Consider the following 26,044-nt stretch of genomic DNA (forward strand, 5'->3'; position numbering starts at 1 on the left):
TGATTGTAAAGATTCACGCTTGATTTGTACAAAAGCTAATCTAATAGCCAGAACATCAGCATGATTAGTCCTCTGGGTTATGTAAGTCTTCATTACATGTAGTTTGTTCATTGTGTCCTGTTTTATTTTGCTAATCTGGCCTCTCCTCTTCTTTCTGTTACTTCACTTCCTGCCTCAGTGCACTTGTGTCCATACGATTTAATAATACATGTATGTTACGTGCAGTATGCAAAGAGATACCAGGATGTGCCAGTTGTACGTCACACAGTGTTGTGATTAAAAATTCGGGCCGCACTTATTAGACAACTTCCGATGTTACCTTAGCATCGCTAAGCGTGATTTCTAGTTTGCTATTCATGGCCTTATGGTTTTTGGCGCTAACATTTAAATATAGAAATAGAAAGGCCACAGGTGTACCTTAAGATAAAGCCCAATCATTCTGGTTCATGGTTAATTTCTACCAGAGCAGATTGACTGTAAGCAGCTTAGCAGCAGCTGTACTGTACTCAGGATGTACTTCTCCTCTGTGTATTGTCTTACCTCGTCTCTGTGGTTCTTGATGGGGAGGCAGAGGATACTCTGGGTTTTGTAACCTGTAATCAGATCCACCTCAGCGTTGAACCTGGGGTCCTGGGGAGGTAAAGCATAAACAGAACTCAATCCCACATTTGACACAATACAGACTAACTCCACAAGGATCAGAGGTACATACTTAGGCGGACATAAATTCAGACTGACCATTTTTGTGTCTGTTGACTTGTCAAGCACTGTTTGTCTCTACATGTTGAAGCAGTTAGAGGAATACTTTTCTCATTTTATACATTTCCAAAACCAAGAAAATGAGCAAAAGACCAAAAGTGCAAGAAAGAAATGTGTTCATCGACTGAATAAGTACAAGCCATTACACGTTTGTAACCTCAGCCGGGTAAGCATTTAATCAAACCACAATCTGTTCTTGCAATTTTTCCTAATCATAGTTAAAACACTCGGACTAGCCCTACACCTCAATCCAAGAACATTACGGTGTCTTCATTTCAGTGTCTTCTACTTAGCTCACCAGCTAACTGGGATGCTGGCTGAATTCTAGCCCTGGATGTTCAGCTTTAGCTTCAGTCTTTTAATATTTATAAAGCCATCTAGTGCATACTTAAGACCATTTAGAGGAATATCCTTCAAAATGTTCTGCATCGTTTACAACAACTCAGTAAGCATTATGTTAGCTTATTAGCTAGCTAGCTTAATCTGTTAAATCTGCCAGCATAATGGAGTAGGCTACATTGAAGTGTAGCACTAGCAACAAACCCTAGACTGTGTATTTTTATACAGGCTACAGTCTAAAGCAAACTGGAGCAATATTTTCTTAAAGAAATTCATGTCACTTCGGTTAGCTTAATTACCTACCTAGCTTTAGCGGATAAACCGGCCAGCAACAGTTGTCAACTCAGCAACTAAAATGTAAACCATTTGTTCTTTATTTCTGTCTGAAATAAAGAACAAATGGTTCTGATAAACTGACTAGACCAGGAATTCTTAAGTGATAAATCCCCTTTAAAAGATTATCTCTTTAAAACAACACAGCCGGGTAGGTGTAGCTAGCATTATTTTAATTAGCTAGTTAGCTACATCTGATGAAAACTGCCAGTGACAGTCATCATTTCAATTGAAATAATAAAAGAAAGAACTTTCACATCTGAAATTAGGAACGAATGGTTTAAAAATTGAAATTAATTTCAAATGATTAATCTAATAAATCGAACCCGAACTAAGGAAACCCATTTATCGCTTAAGAAGTAGCTTCCAACATAAAAACGTCGGGCAGAAAGTGTAAAAACAGCTTGTGTAGCTAGCGTTAGCTTGATTAGCTAGCTAGCTACATCTGATATATTTTCTGAACAACTGTTGTCATTTCAGGCAATAAAATTATGGAAAAAGTCTGCAGGAAACATAAAAAACCAGCCAAGTAGTGTTTTGAATGTTAGCTTAACAAGTTAGCCACAGCTGAGGAAATCTGCCAGCAACAGTTTTCATTTCAGCTGACAAACGGAGTCACTGGCTTGAAATCTTCTTTTGCATAAAATCAAGGATACATTATTTCAAACATGATTTATTTATTATTATTAAAAACTTCATATCTTGTAGCCTGCACTCAGGTGTAGCAACACTAAATATGTTCGGCCATTAGCAGCTCAGAAATCCTGACAAATGGAATATAAGCTGTGGAAATATGCAGGAAGAATTACCATAAAGAAGCACATATTCTGTATTAGCTACAGCAGTGCAGCTGCAGGCATTATGCAACACAACATTCCACTCTCCTGCAAAGCAAAAGCCTCACATACATGGAAGTGCTTTCTGTGAACCACAAGGAGGCAAACAGAAAGACAAGTGGCTTCTGGAGGCATGTTAAGGACTGGTGGTGGGTGGAGAGATGTTTTGTTTAGAGGAATACTCTCCTGCTGGAGCGGCTGACCTTTAGACACTCGGCTTCTCTCTGTCCACTGGCATCCTCTCAACTCAAGGGGATTTTGTCCGTACGTGTATAAAACCATGACGAGAAGGGGAACATTGCAATTTCGCAATTCTACACAAAACAGATTATGTATGAAAAAACGGCTCTTTGTGTTTCTACACAACAGGAGTTTGTGGATTTTCCAGGCTCTCTGCTGTAGTGGCCTTTATTTACCCGACTGCTGAGGGAGAGGCCGATTCTGGAGACATTTTCTCTATTACACGAGTATATCATCATCATATTTCAGTAAGAAGCCTCCCTGTTCATTGACAGTTTTTGGTCGTTGATACTAGGGATGCACCGATTGAGAAAATCAGGGCAGATACCGATGTGTACAACAACAATTCTGCCGGCCGCCGATACCAATGTTTTTTTCAACAACTGTCATTTTTGTAATTATTAATGCCCTCTGGATAAGGGGCCAAAATTAACTTGAATTATAATATATATATATAATATTTATTGAGGCGTTCTTCACACTCTTTTAGAAAGCATGAATTCAATCTTTCAAATTCAAAAAACATCTTTTTATTTAAACTTCTTTCACACAAAAATAAATAAAAATAGCCTGTTTTAAAATCACCTGGTCATCGTACAAACATTCTTCAGTGCTTACATAACCAAACAAAAATCTTTCTGAAAACATAAATACGTCTATGTGACAATTAAAGTTACTGCATAATTAAAGCAGTTAACCAATAAAAACATCGGCTAATGCCATCAGCGCAAGCCACCTTATTTGCCGATGGGCCGATGTCTGTCAACGCGGCCGATATCGTCCGATACCGATGTTCAGCCGATACATTGGTGCATCCCTAGTTGATACAGTACACCCTTTTAATGTAAGACAGCAACTCAAGCAGCGCAGTGGTCAGAATGTCATGACTCTCGTGGCACTAATAGAAGTAATGATTGTGCACACAACAATATATCACTTTGTAATTTCCTTTGTTGATTTTCCATCTTTACAAAATGCTCATAAGAAAACAGATATGTATAGATGCATGTTATGGCTCGTTGTAGTTCAGGAATGATCAAATAAACACGAATAACACAACATATTTTGGATACTAAATACCAGATATTAAATATTGTAATATTCATTATTTGAATCTTGGTCATTATTTACTAATTGTCTTTCATTGGCCGATTAACAGGGCACTTCCTGGGGGTGGTACCTTACGTCCTTGGTTACGCAGAGTGTCGTGTGCCTGATGCTCTTCCTCATTAACTGGGTCATATCCATACTTTTTGGATAAGTTAGCAAAACTGTAACCTAAGAAGTTGCTTGTTAACCAAATCTTTGCCATAATGAATACAAGATAAAACCTGCAGGACGGTTAATGTCTGTCATTGATTTAGTGCTGCGACCACAACGAGACTTCCTGCAGAGTTTCAAATTACTTTTGACTGATTGTTGATACATTTTAAAATTGATTATCAGAATGTTAAACTGGGTAATATGTAAAACCAATTGCTGCTAAAATATTTTTACATCCAGACTAAATTATGGCACCAAAAATCTACTCATATGGGAAGTGAGGGTCTGTTCTTTGATATCAATGCTGCAGATCTATGTTGTGTTTCATTTTGTTTAACGATTACAGTGTTTGGATTTACATAAACTACTTGGTCATATTTAGAAAACGATCGTTGGACTTAAATATTCACCTTATTTCCCACAGCAATGCGGGTAACGTCATTACGTGCGATCGTGCCATCCCACTTCCGGGTGAGAGGGACCGAAGCTAGTTAGCTACACGATCGACGAAAAGTAAGCATCATACGCTCAGTTAGGGGATGTCGTAATTATTGGATAAAGAGAAGAATTTAATCAAGAGCGTTACGAGCACAACGTGAGGAGGAGGCTGTGGGGCTTTTTCCAGCCTGCATGTCACCACCGAAAGATGAGGAGCACCTGAGGCTACGGCTAAAACAAAGAGGAACAGCTTGCTCTGATGGTCTGAAGCTTGTACCGCTCTATCCTGCAAAAGCGTGCAAAAGGAGTCAGTTTACAAAGTATCCTGTTGAATTGATTGATCATGCTTGTAAATGTCTCCTCTGCTGAAACTAACAATCAACACTGCGACCGACAAACAGTGCCCAAACCGTTCCCTGACTCACACACAATCTGATACAAGCCAACACAGAGTAAAACCTCCCTCCAGAGCAAGGAAACTATCTGGCCACAAAGTTTACGTACTAATTATCTCTCAGAATCCAAGCAATATGAGGCAGGATCAACTCAAATCAAAACAAAACTCAGGGATGAATCGTCCAGCTTTTTCCCCCTCAGATTGCATTTTGGATGCAGCGCAGTGCAGGCTTCCCCCGCCTGGCTCTCTGAGGATTGGTTTGGCCCAGGCTGCAGCTGGACACTTATGTAGTCCACCCAACCGGGGGCTGAACTAATGTAAACAGGCAGAGGGGTGTTTGTTTGTCATCACAGCTGAAATCAATGTAATCCTGAACACACTAATGGGAAGTTAAAGATCCAATCAGAGAGCCGGGGAGTCCCCCAGATGACGCAGATGGACTTCCTGGAAGCAGTATCAGGTTCTGCTGCACGCACACACACAAACACACACACTCAGATAATAACATTATGCATTAACACAGCGTGATGAACACACAATCATGCACATTCATATTGATTAACATGCACTCAGTTTTATGTGCCTGCAATCATAAACAAGATGAGCTGTTGCATAAAAACATGCAAACGCACACATATTTAATTATACTGCACAATCATAAGTGCTAACAGGCTTTAATTACACACACCCGTGCACACACACACACACACACACACACACACACTCAAAGCCACACTTGAGCTAATTGGACGCAGGTGGACACTCCCATCTGCCACTCCTGGTCTTTATTTGTCATGTTCTCGCCTCGTCTCTTCTCACGCATCTCCCTCTCTCCCTCTCCTATCATCATCAACATCATCTTGTGGTTGGCAGGCAACCAGAGGAAGGTACACAGCAGGAAATCTCTCTCACACACACACACACAATGTCAGACGCTGATGGAGCTGTTTGTCGTCCCCGGAGTATAAAGACTTTGAAGTTTCATAATCAGTCGTGAAGCTTACTCATTGTGTGAGATATTTTCAAGCCGGTGAAGCAAAAACTGTAAATAAATGGTCGATTGTTCAGGAGCACGAGGCACCATAACTGACGTCTGCTTATTTTTGGATTAAAGGCACATATGACGGCCTCTTGGTGTCACTAATATAGTTATGATCCAGGCTTTTCTCATTCACTTTTTGGCTTAGGTTACAAAAAACGTGATGCACCATAAAGACCCGCTGGTTGTGCGCCAATTTAGATCCATCTGCCGCATGCGCCGAGAAACTGCTCCAGCTGTAATGTAATGATATGAAAACACACGATAAAGCCGTGAAACAGTAACCAAAGGGAACATCCATCCATCCTTTATCTATGCTGCTTATCGTGTTCAGGGTCGTGGGGGGGCTGGAGCCTATCCCAGCTGTCATTGGGCGAGAGGCGGGGTTACACAGGTCGCAAGTCAATCACAGGGCTGACACACAGAGACAGACAACCTTTCATGCTCACAATCACACCTACTAGCAAATTTAGAGTCACCAATGAACCTAACGAGAATGTCTTTGGACTGTGGGAGGATGCCGGAGCACGGGGAGAACATGCAAACTCTACACAGAACCCGAAACCCTTCTAGCAACAGCGCTAACCTCTGCAGCCCTTAGATGCTAATAGACAATTTCATTTAGCAGACGCTTTTGTCCAAAGCAACGTAAATTTGAGAGTTAATGATCTACACATTCATACCCGATCGGGGAGCAATTTGGGGTTCAGTTTCAACTTCAACATATGAGTGTAGAAATCAGGGATTGAGCCACAGCCGTCCTAGGTGCCGCATAGATATAAAGACATATTAAGATAGATGCAAAAGAGCAGCTAAAAAGGATGCTAAAGGGTAAATTACAACAGATGCTTAAAATTGCCTTAAACAGCCAGAAAAAGACACCTTGACACTAAAGGTCCCCTGCAGCAGTTGCTAGCTGTACCTTTCAAAACAGAAACTAAACAGTTACTACCTTGGGAGGGAAAAGAGTAGCTTTTTGTTTGGAACAGAAAATTGTGCAAAACTTTCCTAAGCTATCAAATGCATTTATGCAGAGATGTGAATAACCAGGTGTTCAGTGTAAACCAGAGCTGAGAGGGCTGCAGAGGAATGCCACAGGTGTAGGATGTGTTAGTAAAAGAACAGGAAGCCAGTTTATTGTGATTTGGCTGCTGATTTGGTCCCATTTAAATGTTAACCCTCGTACCCTCTCGACGTGAGAACTCACATACACACATTCAGATATTTTAGTATGATTATTAACATCACCAGATTGGCATTGATCTTTTTAATTATATTGGATTCAAGTCTTTAAAGACCCCCTCCATGTGGTGTTCTTCATGTGCTACAAGACACATCAGGGACAACATCAGCATCATCTCCACAGCTGGGCCTGTCTGCTGTTAAACTGCAGTGTACCAAGGACAGGCTGAACAACACGTGTTCAGATTGGCAGGTTTCAGACGTCACAAACCTAAGGAGCCAATCCCATTCATGGACGGGGTGATGCTATCATTATGTGTAACCTATGGCAACCACTTCGGCGATGCGCGAGCCAGCTGTTACCATCATCGTAATGTTTGCAAACTCACTACTGACTACTAACGTTAACATTACTACTGCTAATTACTGCATTTCAAGCTCGCTAAGTTTTAACAAGTTGCCACTAAACGATGGCAGAGACGAGTTTTGTTTTCACGACGGAGCGGGCGGTTGGACATGTGCACAGTGGGCGGGGCCTATGCTGATTCAGGAGGAGATGATTGGGAGGTTTTTACAAGGTGATTAAACAGAAAAAAACATAGCAGGCACAATTTATTATTTCAAGCAGAGCATTTTATACGTCTTAAAACATGACTGGAGCTGCTCTTTAAGGCCAAGTTCGTGGCTTGTGAAAATACCTGCTGCCAGTTTGGGAAACAGAAAACAATCAAAAAGCAGAAACTGGGGATTAAAACATTGATTCACTTGTTTCCAACATGAGTTACTTTGTGGAAACAGCTGCCAACAACTTAGAACAAGAGGGAACATCATGAACAGGATACCCGATGAAAGAAAATCTAATTGTTCAATGGCTTGATTTAGAGTTTGGACTGTCGAGCTGCTCCGGCAGAATCTGTGATTTACTTTGAAGCTTTACGATTCTTTATCTTTGAGGGTGTAGATCATAAGAGTCTATTTCTGGAGGTATCTCTCTTCTCTCCTCTGGATTCACACGCACACTGAAGTCAGACTGATATGACGACACACTGAACACATGCATTTAATTACAGCAACATACTTGCTCTCTCTGTGTATCTCGCTCTCTTACCACCCTCTCTTTCCCCGCACGAACACAGAAACATTACACACACGCTTCTGCCTCTTTTTGAACACACTTTATGCTCACCAGACTCCACTGACAAAGAAGGTGATTTTACCTTGCAGCTGTGTGTGGTTAAAAAACATAACTCCCAATAAGATAAGACAATAAACCAGATCATAAAGGCTGAACTACGACGTGGAAGTAGGAGAGTGACAGAGTGTTGAAATCTGATCACTCGGGAGGTCAGGACACGCAAACTGTCAGAGGTCAAATGTCACCAGACACTCTGCTGCGACTAAGTGAAGGGGAGGATTAAGACGTGTGCATGTGTGCGTCTCGTGAAGATGAACCCTCCAGAGTAGCACTTTGACCTACTTGCCCTCCTTTGATCCCCCTCCTCCCCCCTCTCGTGTCTGTGCTCGGTCAGCAAGAAGCATCAAATGTGCCCAAAGCAAACACAGGCCTGTTTCTGCACACTCGCACATTCGCTCCGCCTCAGCCTCCACGCAGACCTCCGAAATGTTGCACAGAATACAGAAGCCCTCACCTCGTAAGCCTTCTTGATATTGAGCGGCTGTCCCGTGGAGGCCACGTGTCCCACGACGCCTTTGTTCCACTCCAGGCGGATGCAGTTGCTGGAGGACTCCTCCAGCGTGGATCCCTCGGCGACGTCGAACAGGCGGCTGACCAGGAACTTCCTGTTGGAGCTGTCCTCGCACACCTGGGGACACAAACACAGAGAGTTAGCAGGAGGTGGTCGGGTGACAGTTTTATAATTAAAACAGGAAGATAAATAGCAGAGGGAGAAGTTACATGCTGTTACAGGCTCTTACTGTTAGCTAATAACAATGAACCGTAGCTCTCTCTAGCTTTCCAGAGGTTTGGAGTCTTAAGCAATTATTTTAATTTGAGAACATTGTCTCCATTTTTAGCATGCAGCTGTTTTTAAATAGAAATCTCTGATTAACCCCGCGTACGCTGCCGGCTCAGTGCCAAAAAGCAGACAGACAAAGTTAGCAACGAGCTAATGGATGGTGGAGCTAATGGAGCGTTTAGCAGCTTAAGACTAAATTGGTGGATTATTAAGATATTATCCTTTATCAGACATTTTGAAACATAAAAAATAACCTGCAGGATTCAGTGGCTGTGTTTGAAATGCCGCACTATATACTACATACTATATACTACATACTATATACTGCATACTGCATACTACATAGTGCATACTGCGTTCAGCGTTAGTATGTAGCATGGAGGAGCTTTTCAAATTAATTTTGCAGCATGCTACGCCAGGCATAAGTAAACGATAACCGCCGCTTCCTTTGCTACAGCGCCCCCTCCTGATGGAATGCTGCTGCTGTCCGTCATTTCAACTGCCGCTGTGACGTTCCAGCGCTTTGCATTGTGGGATACAGTAGGCGGGGTAGACTGGTCCGATGCATACTGGAGATTTAGGCCATCCGGGTATTTTTGGCGTACTGCACATTTTGTTTTTGTTTGCATATTGCAGACTACATTTAGGCCAAATCAGAACGTACTGCTAGTACAGTATGGCATTTCCAAGACATCAGCAGACAAGCTTTAACGCTCATATTCACACCTACGGGAAATTTAGAGTCACCAATGAACCTAACGAGCATGTCTTTGGACTGTGGGAGGAAGAACCCGGAGGGAACCCACGCATGCACGGGGAGAACATGCAACCTCCACACATTTCAACTGCTGCTGTGACGTTCCAGCGCTTTGCATTGTGGGATACATTAGGCGGGGTAGACTGGTCCGATGCATGCAGGAGATTTTCCGTGTATTTTAGGAGACACCATGTTTCCATGAGTTTACATTTCGGTTTTTGTAAATGGAGTCTGGTGGCTCCAAAAAGAACGATGCATCGGCTGCTTCTGGTCAGAAAGATCCTTCCTGTAATGTTGTCAGACACTTAGAATAACAACCTGTCAGTGGAGAACACTCAAGTCCTAAAACTATGTAAAAACAGGGCCAATGCTAATTAGGGCTGAAGCTCTGTTCTTTCCTCTGTAACAAATCGTTTCACATTTAAGAATCTAATTAAACAGCATTTTATTGTTAATATTTTAACTATTAATGGATTTATAACCAGTTAATATAATCCAAGTTAATTATAAGTCTGCAAAGGTGATGTAGTGTGGCTCTCTACGTGTATAATTTGGTGATTAAAGACAGAAAACCGGCCATGACAGATGAACAAATACATGTACTGAGAGATAAACAATGTGGTGGTTCCAATGAGTTTGGTGAAAGATGTTTTGGCAGCCCATAAAAATGCTGTACTGAAGTTTGATCCCAGTTAAACCAGTTAAAACGACAGCCTACCAGGAACAGAGAGTAGCGGTCTGCAGCGATGAGCTCGTTGATGTGGAGGAAGATCTTGTGGCAGAGAGCTGTCACGTCCAGATGACTCGACACGTCCTTCACCAGCTCCAGCAGCCTGGCGCAGCGGTCACCCCCGCTGCCACTATCCGCCCCTCCGCACCCACCCCCGTTACCTCCCCCTCCCTCCCCCATCACCGAGCCCCGCAGAGGGACAGTCTCACGGTCAGCGTCGCTCAGAAACGTCAGAGAGCCCTCGGAGTCTTTGACCACGATGGGCCTGAGGGGGCGGTCGAACTCTGACGCGGAGATTTTGCGAGTGGGGGTGCCCGGGGCCGGGCTGGGGACGGTGGCGGGGGACGGGCAGCGGTTGTCCAGGAGGCTGAGCGTGGGCGGGAGGATGGTGGAGGCGGAGGGGGGCTCTGTGGAGGACTGGTGGGCCCGCTGCTGTGGAGGATTTTCTTTGGAGGCGGACGGCTGGATGGAGTGGACGCGCTCAGCGAACCAGGCATTCACCATCTCCCTGTGGAGAGAAGAGAGGGGATCAGAGGCTCTGTAACACCAGTCTGTCTGTACAGCTGCTGCTGCTGCAGACACTGGAGGTTGAATAATCAGACCAATGAGTTCAGGACTAACTGAGCATATAATTAAAGAACAGACAACCCTCAAATACAGACTGTATCCACCAACATACACAGATCTGTTATTCCTGACAGTTATACTCGTGCGATACAGTTATCGATATTTTAATTGACAGACATACGGCGCTCTAAACAGATTTCACTGTGATCTTGAGTTACAGCGTCACTACTTCATGACTCCTGACGGTGGCGTGAACGGAAAAAAATAACCAGAAGAAGAAGTTGAGAGCAGGATAAAGGAAGAAGAAGAAGAAGAGGGAGGAATAGTGTTGGACAGCTGTAAAGTATCGTATCGTATCGTATCATATTGTATCGTATCGCGTGTCGTGAGTTACCCTGCGATTCCCACCCCTAACCCCTACAGTCCCTTAAAAAACGATGTAATCTGTACCCATTAAAATCCCTCCTGTACTGATTTTAATTAGAAGATCAGGCAGCAAACAGTGACTATCCCAAAGCAATAAACACTTCAGTTATTGCAACAACAGTTAACTACAACCAGAGTGCATCATGTGTTGGAGTAAGAGGTTTCACTCCTCACATTCAATCAGAAAATCAGAACATTTTGGAACATGAATTTTCCAGGTTGGTAACTCATATTACGCACAAACATGACGGTTGTATGTAAATGTCGGGTCCAATATAACAAAGTCTGTGTCAGTGCAGGTACTGCTTATCAAGTTTTTCCGCACATGTAATTTTTAAAATGCAAATTATATATAACTCTGTAGCGTCGTGTTGTTTCTACAGATCGTGAACACAACATGAAAACTAAAGCTGGAAGATTGATTCCCGTCTCGGGATACGGAGCGATCAGAGAAGCACATGGATGCAGGGTGAGCAAAGCCCTGTAATGCAGAGAAAGATCAGGTGATGGGAGCGTTACCGGGACACACTGCCTGGGTTTACATGGAGTTTCATACACTTTATAAACCAGTCAGATGCCCTCTGTCTTGACGTAAATGCGTAGTGATGAACGTTTAACAAGATGGCAGCATCAAAGTTAAACTGGAGAACCTCGGAGAGCATCGTTTTTAATTCAGACATTAAGAGACCTTAATATTACTGGGTGGCTAGACGGAAGGAAAGTCAGGTATATTAACGGCTGCCCATTTATATTTGGAGACAGATTCTATCATGTTTCTTGTTTCATCAGTCCAAGATCCTCATCCACGATTGGTTAACATCTGAGCATCCTCCCCTCATGCTGTGCCACTGACATTGCACACACACACACACACACACACACACACACACACACACACACACAGAGCGAGAGAGAGGACTTCTTGTACGTCCGTCTTAAATTTGGACCTTTTTATGGAACTATTTAGAAAACTTTTAGGTGCAGCCGTGTAGTGACTGTAGTTACACGCACGCCGAACCAAATGCATAACGTGCGCATGTCACACAGTTGTTCCAGATCGTACTGGATCCCACCCCATGTAAACAGTTGACCCCAAATCTTCAATCAGAGTGACAAAAAAGTGTGCATGTTAACCCAGCTAACCACTACATGCCTACATCTTTTTGTAACCAAGAGAGAGGTGTAGCCCAACTCACAACACCTCCGATCGCTACAAGAGAAAGCTTGTCGTGGATTGGAAAACGAGCTCTGGTTCCTCCTTCATCGTCACATGCACATTATCCTTCCCTGATGGAGAGACACATTTGTCTGAAAACAAAAAGTCTGCCACCCGTATGAGACTGAAAGCAAGGATACATCACGCCTGGCACTGATGATCACACGACATTACTGGAAATCGTAAAAATAAATGTAAAAACAACATTCAGTTTTGTAGAATTAAAACACCACGGGTAATAAAAGTGCACAAAGGCACAGAGGATGTGATTTCAATAAGCCTGTGTGTGCTGAAACCCCTTAAAGTGTGCTATGTGGATATGTGTGTGTGTGCCAACAGTAAATTGGATGTGATTACAGACAGGCTCTCTAATCAGCCGACACATTGTCTAATCAACTCCTACAACACGCACACACATTTCCAAGCACGCTCTCCTCCGCCGTGCCTCAAGTTTTCAAAGGTCGTGTGACTCGTCCTGATGTTTTCAGGCCAGTCAGAGGCTCTGTGCACCGGAGCGGAAGGCCACGACCTGGGTCAGACGTTAACAGGCTCAGGCCGTGACATTAACTGTGGTATCCTGGGCCCTGAGCCAGGCGAATAAAACAGAATCGCTCTTATCAAGCAGACTTCTCCTGACTCCCTCTGCCTCCCCACAGAGCCGACCCTAATGTATCCAGAGGAGGTGTGGCTGAATCAATACCTCTCTAAGAAATGCCTCTCAACCAGAACGGCAGAGCGGCTCGTGTGTGCAAACACGAATCTTCGAGGCAATCAACTTTTCTCACAGAGCGGAGGAGGTTTAAAAAAAGAAAGAGCGTCTTCTTACGAAGCTTTTTATGGAGAATGTTTTGAGACGCAGACGGGACTGAGCGAGGGCTGCTGAGTGAAGTTGCCATGGTGGTTTAAGTGGATAAATGGGTCTGAAGGGGTTTGTCACTAAAGCAAACACAGACGTGGAGTGTCCTGATGAAGTGCTGCCAGGCTGACGACACGCCGGCTGTAAAACATGCCTTATATAGCTGCTACTGCCAGAGAGGGCAATAAGTTCAAAAATAAAACTGTAAAAACTTAAAAAGGAGGATTAATAAGAATTTTTTTTTTAATTCTAGTGAAGTATATAGTATTATTATGGATTGGGTGTCTGTGGCGACATTCATAGAAAAAATCCCAAGCGGCCAGAGAGGGTAGGCGGAGCTAAGCGGCTGCTTTTCCGCTCTCTGCGAGTGTTGCGAGTAAACAGTAATCTACTATGGCTGAACAAACAAAGAAAAGATGGATGACTACAGATACAACTTCAACAAGAAGTGAAAATCCAACAAACAACAAACTCGACGCTCAGATGAAGCAAACAGTCTGAAAAGGAAAGCGACCGTCAGAGAGGAAAATCAAGAGTCACAACCGGAGCCAACCGTGGACGTCACACATGCAGCACTGTGTGGATATCTGGGAAGCGTGCTCAAGCAATTACTGTTACTCGCCACAGGTGTCGCCAAAGAGAACGAAACTGAGATCTTCGAGATTACAGCTTTAAAGTTATAATTCTGTCTTAATATTCAGAGGGGGAAAAAACAAGTTAAAGGGGAAGGTAAAATTAAGTTATAAAAAATGTAGAAATACTGAAATTTCTTTCATAATTTTTTGTTTCAAGTCAAGATTCCTAAAACAGAATTGGACAAATCTGAAGATGTCCAAATTCTGACATAAGTGACTTTATTCGTAGAGGGGTAAAAAAAAAAACACAGCGTTAAAATATTTAAAGAACATTTTTAAAATAAGAATTTTTTTAACCTCTAAGACTTATTCAAAGTCTGATTTCTGAGACCCATGAAAAAGATCATGTGATGGTAGCATTGCCTGGACACACTGTCAATGCCTCCATCTTTTCTGTGCACACCTCAAACCAAGCAGAGGTGGTGAACAAAGAGAAGGGTATACCCGACTCACAACACCTGATCACTACAAGTAGCCCTGACTCCTCACTCTTTGTCCTTTCCTGTTGCAGAAACAGATTTGTGTTTGACTTTTCCTGCACGTCTGACGCCTCTGAAAACATTTACTAAGTTACAGACTTGTGAGTTTAAAGTCAGACTTTAACTGCAGATAAAAACAAGTCTGATTTAAGCTAAAGAATGAAGTATAAAACTAAAAGAATTATGTTAATTAAGTCTGACTCCTGACACCATTGTGAGACTTAAATCTCAAAAGGCTGAGTTTAAACTCAGGACTCAAATTCATTTTTCACATTTGGCCCTAATCCTCTTCCGTAGTTTATAATTGGAACTTGCCAAAGATCTGATTTGCTCTCTGAAGTCTGCTCACCCAGCAGGAATAAGTCATTTCATTTACAGCACACGCACCTGTGTGGAAGTCTTGTACAATTACCACCACGGACCTCTTGAGCAGAGCGGGCTGAGAATTAAACAGAATCATTGGCTGTAAAAGTTAATGATTACAGGCTCTGCGCAGCTGGCGGAGCTGATAGTGGACAGAATGGAGCAGAGCTGAAAGGTGTGAATCACCTCACAGAGCATTAACTCTGCAGGTAAACTCCCTGAGCAGGACACAAGGTCTCCAGGTCAGAAGGGTGCAGGAAGACCTACTTTTCCCGGATGTAACCGTTTACTGCAAGATCTAATCAGAGCAGCGAAACACGAACTGATGCCGATAATAAAAGTGGGAATTAAACTGCTCCTGATTGGCTGTGGAGCACGCACAGTTTATTCTCCCTCTGGAAACTACCCTCACACTCAGCGGACTGCACGTAAACACAATAAATCAGCTGTAATGCCCTCGCTGTGTCAGCTGCAGCCCGTAGCTTTTACCTTGACGCCTTCCTGATAAAGTAGGAGTGGGTGAACTCCAAGTGGTCGTCCAGCCACGCTTCCATCCTCTCGCCTTCCGGGGAGCAGCAGTCCTCCATGGCGCAGAGGCGACAGCACAGTGAGCTCCGGTTACCGTCTACATCTATACACAACTCCCGGTACCGAGTAATGCAAAAGGGGAAAGAGAGGGAAAGAGAGAGAGAGAGAGAGAGAGAGAGAGGGAGCGCGGCTCAGAGAGAGAGCTGCTCGGGCGCCGGTAGCTCGGTCGGTCGGTGCGCGCGGATCATAAAGCGGTGACTGTGCGCTTCCTAGTTGGTGAAGCGACTGTTGGAGGCTTGGAGAGAGAGAGAGAAAGAGAGAGAGAGAAAGAGAGAGAGCAGGAACACTCTCCCCCCCCCCCCCTTATGTTAAAGGACGCTACCAATAAACAAACCAAAGTTAAAGTATAGCGACATTTGCTCCAAAAAACGGGTTTATTATTGAAATATTAAACATCAAAGGAAACTATAAACATTCTCTCAACAGTTTAACGTTACTCTTGCAAGTCCTGCTTTTTTGTCGTGCCCAACTTTAATAGGCTACTTTTCCCGATATTCATATTTAAAATTGTCAGAGCTTAAGAAATCAAACAGAAAAAAGCGTTGATGATTATGTTCAACACAAGCTGTTGATTTAATTAAACTGCACACATTAAAGGGTCAGTCCAAAAATGTAGCATTTTATTTTCATGAAGTTGGTGCTCTCAAAAGAAATTTTTAAAAAAGGATGGAGAAAATCAAAAAGACATTCTGGTGGGACGAAGTCGTTCCACCTCTAAGTCGGCATCGGAGGTAGTAACAGAGGCAAAACTACGTCTGTGTAAACAGCGGAGTCGGCATAGTGGAACAGCAGGGTGTGTGTGCAATGTAAAATAGCAAAGGCTGCATGATGGTTGAGCTTCGTTGCGGCGCTGAGGCGGCTCCACAGTGTAAAAAAGTGCTGTCCACTCTAATAACCAAGCTAGAGCTAGAGTTAGCTGGAAACATACACTAGTATTTTCTAGTCCATCGCCGCTATCCAGATAAATCCTGTCTTCATGTTTGGCTCCAAATATAAAGATGGTGACTGCCAAAATACTACGATAGACAACTAAATACTAAAGTAGTATACTAACCAATGGGAGACAACACAGTGGCTCGTCCACTTCTTATGCACAAGCTGTGTCCCAATTCAGGGGCTGCATCCTTCGAAGGATGTATTTGAAGGCCAATTGCGTCACAGCGACATGTCAAAGGTCGTCCCATTTCAAAGGCTCCTTCAGATGCGGCCGACAAATGAGTCCTCCTTTTCCCAGGCCACGAAGGATCCATCAGGTGCATCCTTCACAGGCCACCGTAACCCAAGATTAATGGCGCGGCAATTCAAACGACTCTTAAACGGCCGAGGACTACACTTTGAAAGTAAAGCTTTTGGTTTCAACTCAAGTGAATAACTAGTTACAATTGTAAAATAACGAAAGGGGCCTTAAAACTTGAAATTATCTTTAAAGTAATAGATTAAGTTACGTGACGCTAGTTAGCCCGCTAGCTACCTGTTGCTAGGCGACAGGAGCTGCGTTGGTGACGCAAGGGTAAGGGCGGGAATAGCTGGTGACGCAAACAGGAAATCCTCTGTAGACCAGACCGTCTCATTTCATTTCAGTCTTAGCGTCCTCACAGGCTACGAATGACTCATCCTCTGTAGACAGTGTCCTTCGGCTGCAGCCCCTGAACTGGGACACAGCTACAGTCTATGGTATCTTCCTACATTTGTTCTGCCTGGTTAATATTTGTGTCTTAACAACTCCACTTTAAAAATGCAGATATGACATCATAGGGGGTTGTTTACTCAGTCTTCGTTCTGATGGTACAAAAACATGTCAGCTTCAAGACATTCAGATGTAGCTCAACCAGATTTCTATGTCTGTCTTATGTCTGTTTTCAGCCCTTAAAAAGAACAGCACACATAAAGTCTCGTAAAATAACCATTAACAATCTCTAGGGAAACGTTTTAAGAAGTTCAGGAGGATGTTCCCATATGGTTCAAAGAAACATTCCCACACATTCCCAGAGGAGTGATGTCTCCTGGTTAAAGATATACAGCAGTTCCTAGAACAGTTCCCTTCTTTATACAGAATTCTGTATTACAGGAACGTATATGATCTTCTGCAGAGGTATTTCAGGGGAACATTAGTTCCCTGACATTGTTTACATAAGCATGGCGGAAGGTTGTGTACTGTACAGACCTTGTGGGAATGTTCTTGGGGCTAATGAAACAAAGCTGCATATTTCTGGAACAATCTTTGAAGCTTATAAGAAAAGTCCCACATGGAAAGCTTAGGGCAGAGTTTTTTACTGGCCTAAATCTAAGGCCTCAGTGACCTAACAGAAAAACGACTGCTACTGCCAAATGTGACCTGAATCTGACTGCGGATCCAGCTTTACGCAGCAAAAATGGAGCTTGTAGCGAGTAGCAGAGGTCAAGCTAACAGTTAGCTTGGGGATTTTGTTGTGGGTGATATGTTTAGTCAAGACCACTTACAAAATACAGAGAGGGTTACTGTAGGCAACTTTATCGACTTTTTCGAGAAATTACTGTTAGCTAAGAGTAAGCTAAATTACACCAGCAGGCTAAGGTTGACAATAACAGAGACTTTAGCTAAGTTTACCGTAAGCTAGCTTTAGCGCAACTGACAGATTCAAGTTCAGGTCAAGTTTGGGTTAGTTAGGAGAACTGTAAGTTTGGGTAACCTCACCAAATCCTAATCATAGCATTAGTTTGCTTAATTTCCTGTTTAGTTTATCAGGTAAACAAAGCAGATTAAATGTTTTTAGGGAATTTTAGACAAGACCAAATACACCAGCACTGACTAACCAAAACCAAATGTTAGCTAGCATTAGCTGCAACCGTTGGTATTAAGTTTGGGGTTGGCTAAAGAAGTCTTGTTTGCTGTATATTAAGTAGGCCTACACACTGATACATCTCTTACATATAATATAGAGTTAAGAGGTTGGGTAAAAGTAGGCCTATCTAGTATTTTTCGAGAGTATTCCCCTATTGTGAAGTATTTTAGAAGTTGCCTTTCTTACACAATAATCCCAACAAATTTAAACTATAAACTCCCCATATTAAATAAAAGCTGTCAGAACATAGTTAGCCTAGCTTAGCATAAAGACAGGAATCATGGAAAAAAAGCTAGCCTAACCATCTAACAGATGAATCCCACACAAATACAGGATTAAGGAGGAGTTAGCCTATTTCTGAGTTTTAAACTGAGCCAGGCTAGCTCTGTTCATCGTTTCATCATTTTAAACTAAGCTAGCTTAAGTGCAACCTGACTCCAGCTTCTTAATACATAGGCATTAGCTTCCTGAATGATATGGAAGGACATGGTTAGCCAAGAAAAGAACCAAACTTACAGTGTTAGCTGTTGCTTGTGCTTGCAGCCTGTAAATTAAGCTTAAAATTAATCTTAAAAACGTCAAGGTACTTAGCACACAGACATGAAATTTGTCGATGAAATTAAAGAAGTCAGGATACAGTTAGCCTAGCACAGCAAAAAGACAGGAAGCATGGATAAACAGTCTGCTTAAATTGGTCGACAGTATTCCTCTGTTGTGAAGTATTTTAGAAGTTGCCTTTCTTATACAATAATCTCAACAAATTTGGACGATAAACTCCCTATATTAAATAAAATAGACCATAACATGGTTAGCCTAGCTTAGCAAAAAGACAGGAATCATGGAGAAAAAGCTAGCCTAACTAATGAATAAATCCCATACAGATACAAGATTTAGGAGGAGTTATAAGCCTAATTTTGGACTTTAAACTGAGCCAGGTTAGCTCCTTTCATTGCAGTTTTTAATTAAGCTAGCTTAAATGCATCCTGACTCCAGCTACTTGACAAACAAAAATTAGCTTCCTGATTGAAATGGAAGAAGTCAGGACATAGTCTAGCTCGATCTAAAGAATGTAGACCCAAACCGAATACAGGATTTGGGATGATTAGCTGTTACTCAAGGTACTTCGCACACGGGCATGCGATTTGTAGATGAAATGAAAGAAGTCAGCACATAGTTAGCCTAGCATAACATAAAGACAGGAAGCACGAGGAAACAGCCTGCTTAGCTGAAGAAAAAGAAACAATTTTTTAACTTTGTACAGAGTCAGGCTAGCTGACTTTTTCCTGCTTTCAGTCTTTAAACTTAGCTAGCTTAAAGTATTCCTGACTTCAGCTCATTAACTTGTTTTCTTAAAATAATAAGGGGTTAAAGTCAAGTTACTACAGACACAGACACCTCAAAGCTGGTGTGGCATAACAGGAAGTTAAGTTCAAACAGAGTGCAGACACTCAGAAGTCTCTGTGCAAATATTAAAGGATGCAATGCAATTATCCCGCAGCAAAGCCTTTCTTAATAAGAAATAACAAATGGAGTAAACATACCATCCCTAAAGTAAACTCATGACAGAGTTTGCATACTGATTTACACCCTGATGCACATTTAATCTCTCCATACACCAAGCCACACAGAGGTTTTTCATTGTTCAGATATTTGGTTTATACAATGCTAATTTACAGCAGCTGAGAAGCAGACCTTTCAGCCCCATCTGCAGTTATGATTCCACAGAAAGAAGCAGATGGCTCCGTTTTCTCACACGCCGATGAAGAGCAGACACAAACAAAGCGAACAGGATCAGAGAGAAATATGTCAGAGCGGTTTCAGTGATGCATATTTTTAGAAACAGTGAGTTAAAAGAATCAGATGAAGGAAACAGATCCACAAATCCATCCTGATTCATTTATTCATCTCTTTGACCTTATTCAGCCCGTTCACTGCGATCACGCTGCTAATTCTAAATAAACAATTCATATTAAACCGAAGCAGTGATTAAATTTTCCATCCTCCTGTGGTAACGTAGCTGGAGGAGCTCGAGCTGTTATTGATAATGTCTAATGGCTTTCAGCCTCTGTGTCTCTCCTCGCTGTGCTGGTCTCCAGTGTTCCCCCACCCCAGCTGGACACTCGTCCCCTACGGTGGTGTTACCTTACCAGCAGATGGTGGCAGGTCGTCCCGGGGGGAACCCACCAGCAGCGTCCCAACCCCCCTCCAACCCTCGAGCCAAACCAATCAGAGCTAACAGAGCCTCGAGTCAGTCTGATGGTGAGACACTTTTTTTTCCACTTTGTTCTGTCTTCTTCCGGCTTTCCACGTTTTCAATCACCTCTTCAGTTAATTTCATCTTTTCATCGTTCTTCCTGTGATCCTCTCATGAACGTCCCGCGTCTGCAGCAGTCACTTTTAAGTGTACACCGCTGCATGTACATAAACAAGTAGGTGTCTTTCTCTTCTACTGCACAGTTTGTATGCCTTTGTGCTAAATAGCCTCAAACTTCTTCCTCTTCCAGTTAAAACAGATGCGACTTGTATGAAAAAGGAAGAAGATAACAGGTCTAGCAGAGCCAACAAAATATAGCCTACTAATTTAAGTAAAGACGACTGACAAAACCTCCCCTTAAAAGGACCAAACAATACGATAGCAAGACGACATGCTACGAGCTCCTCAAATGTGTAAGAACTCACATTGTTGCTTTGAGCTAAATGCTAACGTAAAGATATAATCTCGAATATTTTAGTTTCGTTCTCTTTGGCGGAAACTTACAGTTATTACAGGAGCACAATTTCCACATAACCAGACGTCCACGGTTGGCTCCGGTTGTAACTCTTGATTTTCCTGGCTGACGGTCGCTTTCCTTTTCAGACTGTTTGCTTCATCTGAGCGTCGAGTTTGTTTCTTCTTCTTTGGATTTTCACTTCTTGTTGAAGTTGTATCTGTAGTCATCCATCTTTTCTTTGTTTGTTCAGCCATAGTAGATAACTGTTTACTCGCAACACTTGCAGAGAGCGGAAAAGCAGCCGCTTAGCTCCGCCTACCCTCTCTGGCAGACCAACCACTGCTGGCTGATGGAAAACACGTCACTAACTAACATCAGGGTAACAGACCGGGCACAGGCGTGAGGTTTTGAGGCTGTGTTATGTGTGCGTCCCAACAGTAGGCTAAAGAAGAACACGTCAGCTAACATGCTGTCTACTGCAACTGAACAGTCTGTGAGTTGGGAAGACATCAAGGACCTTAAAACTGTTACTCTCTGAGAAGAAGAAGGACCACCATATAACGAAGAGTGATGGAGTACTATTATTGTCTAGAAAGTTGAATAAAATGTTGCTTCCCGATGTCACATTAGAGGAGCTTGTTGTTAAACAAGCAGCATGCTGTTCAAAACCTCTCCCAGCAAAATGCAGCATTATGCAAGTCTGACAAGCAAGCAACTTTTAAAATGGTTGTTTTTTTGAATGGAGTTTGGTTCTGATGCCACGTCAGGATGTTGGGAGAATTTCAACACTGATAGGGTGACGATGGCTGCATCTTTGCATCAGTATGTAATTGCGCCACATGAAAAACTTACCTGAACACAACTTAAATTTGAAGCAAAAACTCTGAAACAAATAAAAGGTAGATAAAGGTCACCTCAGGTATCTGTACTCCCCCCTGCGCTCCTGTCACACACACACAGACTGAAGCCCCTCAGGCTCTTTGACTCCTGAAGTTTCTTCAAATGTGTTTCTCTGAGCCGAGCTGGTCACAACTTGTCCGAATCACTCAGCTTCTCCCGCTGATTGTTCTCCACTCCGCTCTGTCTGCACAACGACCACAGAGGATTAAACACACAGATACTACAACACAGCTGTCAGAGTAGAGCTGTGAAGCGGTGAAAATAAAGAACAAAAATCACCACAGACATTGTGCCTGCAGGCGCTGCACGAAAAGCAGCGTCTAAAAGGAAACTCCTGTAAATGCCTCGCTCTCTTCTCCTCTTCTGTTTGTCTGTCCTCTGTGGTCGGATCAGAAGTGACATCACTGACAGGCCTTCTTCTGATAACTCTGACGGGTCAGGGAGCGTAGGGTTAGGGTTAGTGCAGGGTGTGAGAAAGAGAACGAGCCCAGAGAGGAATGTTGTCTGGATTCATATCGTGTTAAAGTGCAGCAGAGTAACAGAAGTGGCCTGGTAAGCGTAAGGAAAAGGATGAAGTCATAATTACAATAAACCAGTGTTGATTGTTAGGAGGAAACATGATGTTATCCTTTCTGCGGCCACTAGAGGGCTTTTTCTCCTGAACATTAACATGTATTTTCTGGGCTTTTGTAACAACTGCCGCTGCTGTAGTTCTTCTCGAGAGGTCACTCTCACTTCAACTCCTGCCAGAGACTAAGTGCAAAGAGGCTGGAGCCAGACAAAGAGCATGAAAGGGTAGTGATGGTTGAAGCTGTCACTCTCTCATCTAACAACACAGTGGATAACGCCAGCAGTGAGCTGCTGTAAAGCTGTCTCTCTGAACTGCTCTCAGATATCCAACCAGCTCTTAAACTTTCCATGCACAATCCAAATGCATATACACATACTGTATTTGCTGCATGTGCGCATGTTGCTTTATAAAGCGCTGTCGGAAATTAACCAAATCTAACACATCCGAGCAGGAAATAGTCGGTAAAGTCAAATCTCCTTCCAAAGAAGTCGGGCAAGCAGAGGGGAACAATAACATCCCTGGAACCTCATTTAGAACCTGGTCCATGCAGCTCCTGAAATAGTTCCTGGTCCCCGAGGAATAATACGCAAACACACTCGTCCACACTCACTCAAAGTTGTAATTTAATAAAAAAAAATCAGATTAAATGCAAAAGATATATAAATATATATACGTGCAAATATAAACAAATGCACAAAAAATGTATCAAACACAAAACACACACACGTTAGGACACTGAACTGTATCACTGCATGCACGCGCACGTGCACAGTCATGCATTATGTAACACAATAATGAGCCTGAGGTGCTGTATCAAATGCAAACAGGAAAGAGCACACACACACACGCGCACACACACACACACTATGAGAGCAGAAATAAAGGGTGGGCATATTTCTGCTCATTCTCTGTGTGTCTGTGGACTTTGCCCTCAGGCTTCTCCGTCTGGAGCCGCTCTGCAAACGCTGAGAGAGGAAATAAAACCTGAGCGACCGTCAGCCATACCTGAACACGACTCTGCTCTAACATCAGCTCACGGTGCCGCGACACTGTCAGAAAACCTTTCCTGATGTCTAAATGTGTGGCTGACGAATCCTCAGCTCCTGTCCGGGCGGATAAAAATCTTCTTTTTGCTTTCCTGCAGCCACACAGCTAAAAGTGTCTTTTTTTCCTGCAGCAGCCCTGCAGAAGCTTTTACTCTGAAAATCTGCAGTTGAGGAGATAAAAGCCTTCTTTTCAGCATGGCCTCGGACCCTGAAACCACGGCTGCTTGCGAGCAGAGCTTTGTTTAATGGCCGCGCTCCATCCTGCAAATGTCTGAGGAAACACAGACGCGCGGCCTGCACAGTGTCAGCGCAGAGCGGGACAACAGGGATAAATCTGAGGAGAGCAGAGACAGCGAGCGACAGAGAAGTTCTCTGCGTTTTCTGAGAAACTGCTGGAATGCCTTGTGACATAATCCGTCCTTAAACCTTCATTGTGCGGAGGAAGTACACTTTGCACAAACCTGCTGACTTATACTACACAAACTGTCTTGGTTTATTTTTCGACGCTCGCAGCAGCCGGAGAGAGTTTGAACACAGAAGATGAAAGCAGAGGTCATCGCCGACGCTCCCGATCCTCCACAAAAATGCAATTTCCTGAAAGCCTCAAAGAAGACGAGAGAAAATAAACCTGCTTGTAGAAAACATGAATCACTCTCCCGCTGCGACTCTCAGCTTTGACGATGCAGAGCGAAAATAGATCAATATAAATCACAACGATAAAAGAAACAGCACGGCCCTGAGTTTAAAGCAATGTCGCTACAGACGCTACAGATAATTGAGGTGTGAGAATAAAGATTGATAAAGATTTTAAAGGAGAGAAAGCTGATTAAAGACACGGCGGTGAATTTATAAGCTTGAATAAACTTTGTCCACATGGATTGTTCAGCGGTTTTGCACCAATGTGACCCTGAAAAAGGAACTCACAAGATTTATTTCTTATACTAGTAACAGCTGTGATGCTCTGCTACATGTGCAGCAGACTGTGCTGAGAGGGTCAGAGCGCCCTCTGCTGGACAAACTGCACGATGCTGCAATTCTAAATCACCCCAAGCATGGTTGCTACGGATGCTGTGAGCGGACATGCATCCAAACATTACATTTACTTCTAATTTCCAGCTGTTTTCTTGACCTTTTTATCTCCAGCAAACGACGCTGCACCACTGCAACGTCAGATGATCGTATCCCCAGAGCTGCAAAAGCACGTGTGGGCGATGGCAGCATGGCATGCGTAGTCTGTAGTATGGAGGAGCTTTTCATGTTGCAGCATGCTACGCCAGGCAGAAGTAAACAATAACCACCGCTTCTTTAGCTATAGCGCCCCCTTCTGCTGGAATGCTGCTGCTGTTCGTCATTCCAACTGCCGCTGTGACGTTCCAGCGCTTTGCATTGTGGGATACAGCAGGCGAGGTAGACTGGTCCGATGCATACTTGAGATTTACAACATCCGGTCTTTTGTTTGCATGCTGCAGAATACATTCAGGCCAAATCAGAACGAACTGCTAGTGTAGTACGGCATTTCCAAGACAGCAACAGACAAGCTTTAACGCTCACATTCACACCTACGGGAAATTTAGAGTCACCAATGAACCTTACGAGCATGTCTTTGGACTGTGGGAGGAAGTACCCGGAGGGAACCGACACATGCACGGGGAGAACATGCAAACTCCACACAGAATTTTAGACATTTCTGAAAAGCAGCACAGCAGATGTTAGTGTCTAAGATGAGCATGAATTGAAACCCGAAAGTTTTATGCCTAAATCTTGCGACTCTTTAACCACGTGTTAAGTAGTGTTACAAGTTCAAATGTCAGAAAATGTGATGACAAAAGTCTTACTGGATGTTACGTATTCACCAGAGCTGATGTGACAGAAAGGTAATCCTGTCGAGGTAACTTAATGGTCATATATCAAAGCTCGGGCCACAGCCCAGCCGGCCGTGTGTGACCAGCTTGGAGTGAGAGCGTTTTGGTCTCAGCTGTGGGATTTGATGCCAGAATATGAATCTTTGTTAAGACGATTTATTCTCAATTGAAGACCTGATAAGTCGACTGAGGAGTGGAGCGGATTGCATTTGCATTTAGACACATTTTAAAGTTTTGCGGGACAATGTGAGCACGCTGTTGCTCCGGCTGGACAGAAACTTTGAATGGTGATGATGTGAGATCCCAGCCTGCACTTTGGATTACTTTGAAATGAGGTCAAAGGGTCAGTGTGTTCCCCGAGTGAAAGAGGGAGCACTCTGGTCCCCTCAGGTGGAAGCTGGTCTTTACTTTTCCTGACGTTCTGCAGCATTTTATCCTCAAACCTTTGTGCTTGTAAGTAAAGTAATCATGTTTGAGCAGGTTTTGAGACACATCTTAAATTTAATTATTCCATTAAAAGTTTGTTTTGAACGACGGATTCTTCATTCTTTGAGTTTGTACCACAAATATTTAAGCAACATGCCGTCATTCCTCTCACAGGACTTTGTGCTTCATGCCTGGGAATACTTTCAGTTCCCTGTTTATCTATGAGAGATGCTTGACTTGGTCTCAATAACCACGCAGATTTATGGCACTTTCCATCGTCATAAAAG

General features: G+C 43.1%; 1 protein-coding gene across 3 annotated transcripts in view; it reads right to left on the reverse strand.

The window, feature by feature from the left end:
• The window catches only part of pde5ab (phosphodiesterase 5A, cGMP-specific, b), an 80,723-nt gene that overhangs the window by 43,222 nt on the left and 11,457 nt on the right, over nt 1–26,044 (reverse strand). For 2 of the 3 annotated variants that reach the window (XM_069672219.1, XM_069672220.1), the window contains exons 2-4: nt 10,278–10,797; nt 8,476–8,649; nt 541–630 (exon numbers count right to left, since the gene is read on the reverse strand). In XM_069672219.1, the coding sequence (XP_069528320.1) occupies nt 541–630; nt 8,476–8,649; nt 10,278–10,797 (784 nt within the window). Of the gene's footprint in view, nt 1–540; nt 631–8,475; nt 8,650–10,277; nt 10,798–15,320; nt 15,386–26,044 lie in introns of those variants that run through there. The other variant, XM_069672218.1, reaches the window with a different exon arrangement.

This window comes from Semicossyphus pulcher, unplaced genomic scaffold, assembly GCF_022749685.1.
Source record: "Semicossyphus pulcher isolate SPU_LCO1_2020_fin unplaced genomic scaffold, fSemPul1.0.p SCAF_21, whole genome shotgun sequence".
Taxonomy (NCBI): Eukaryota; Metazoa; Chordata; class Actinopteri; order Labriformes; family Labridae; genus Semicossyphus; species Semicossyphus pulcher.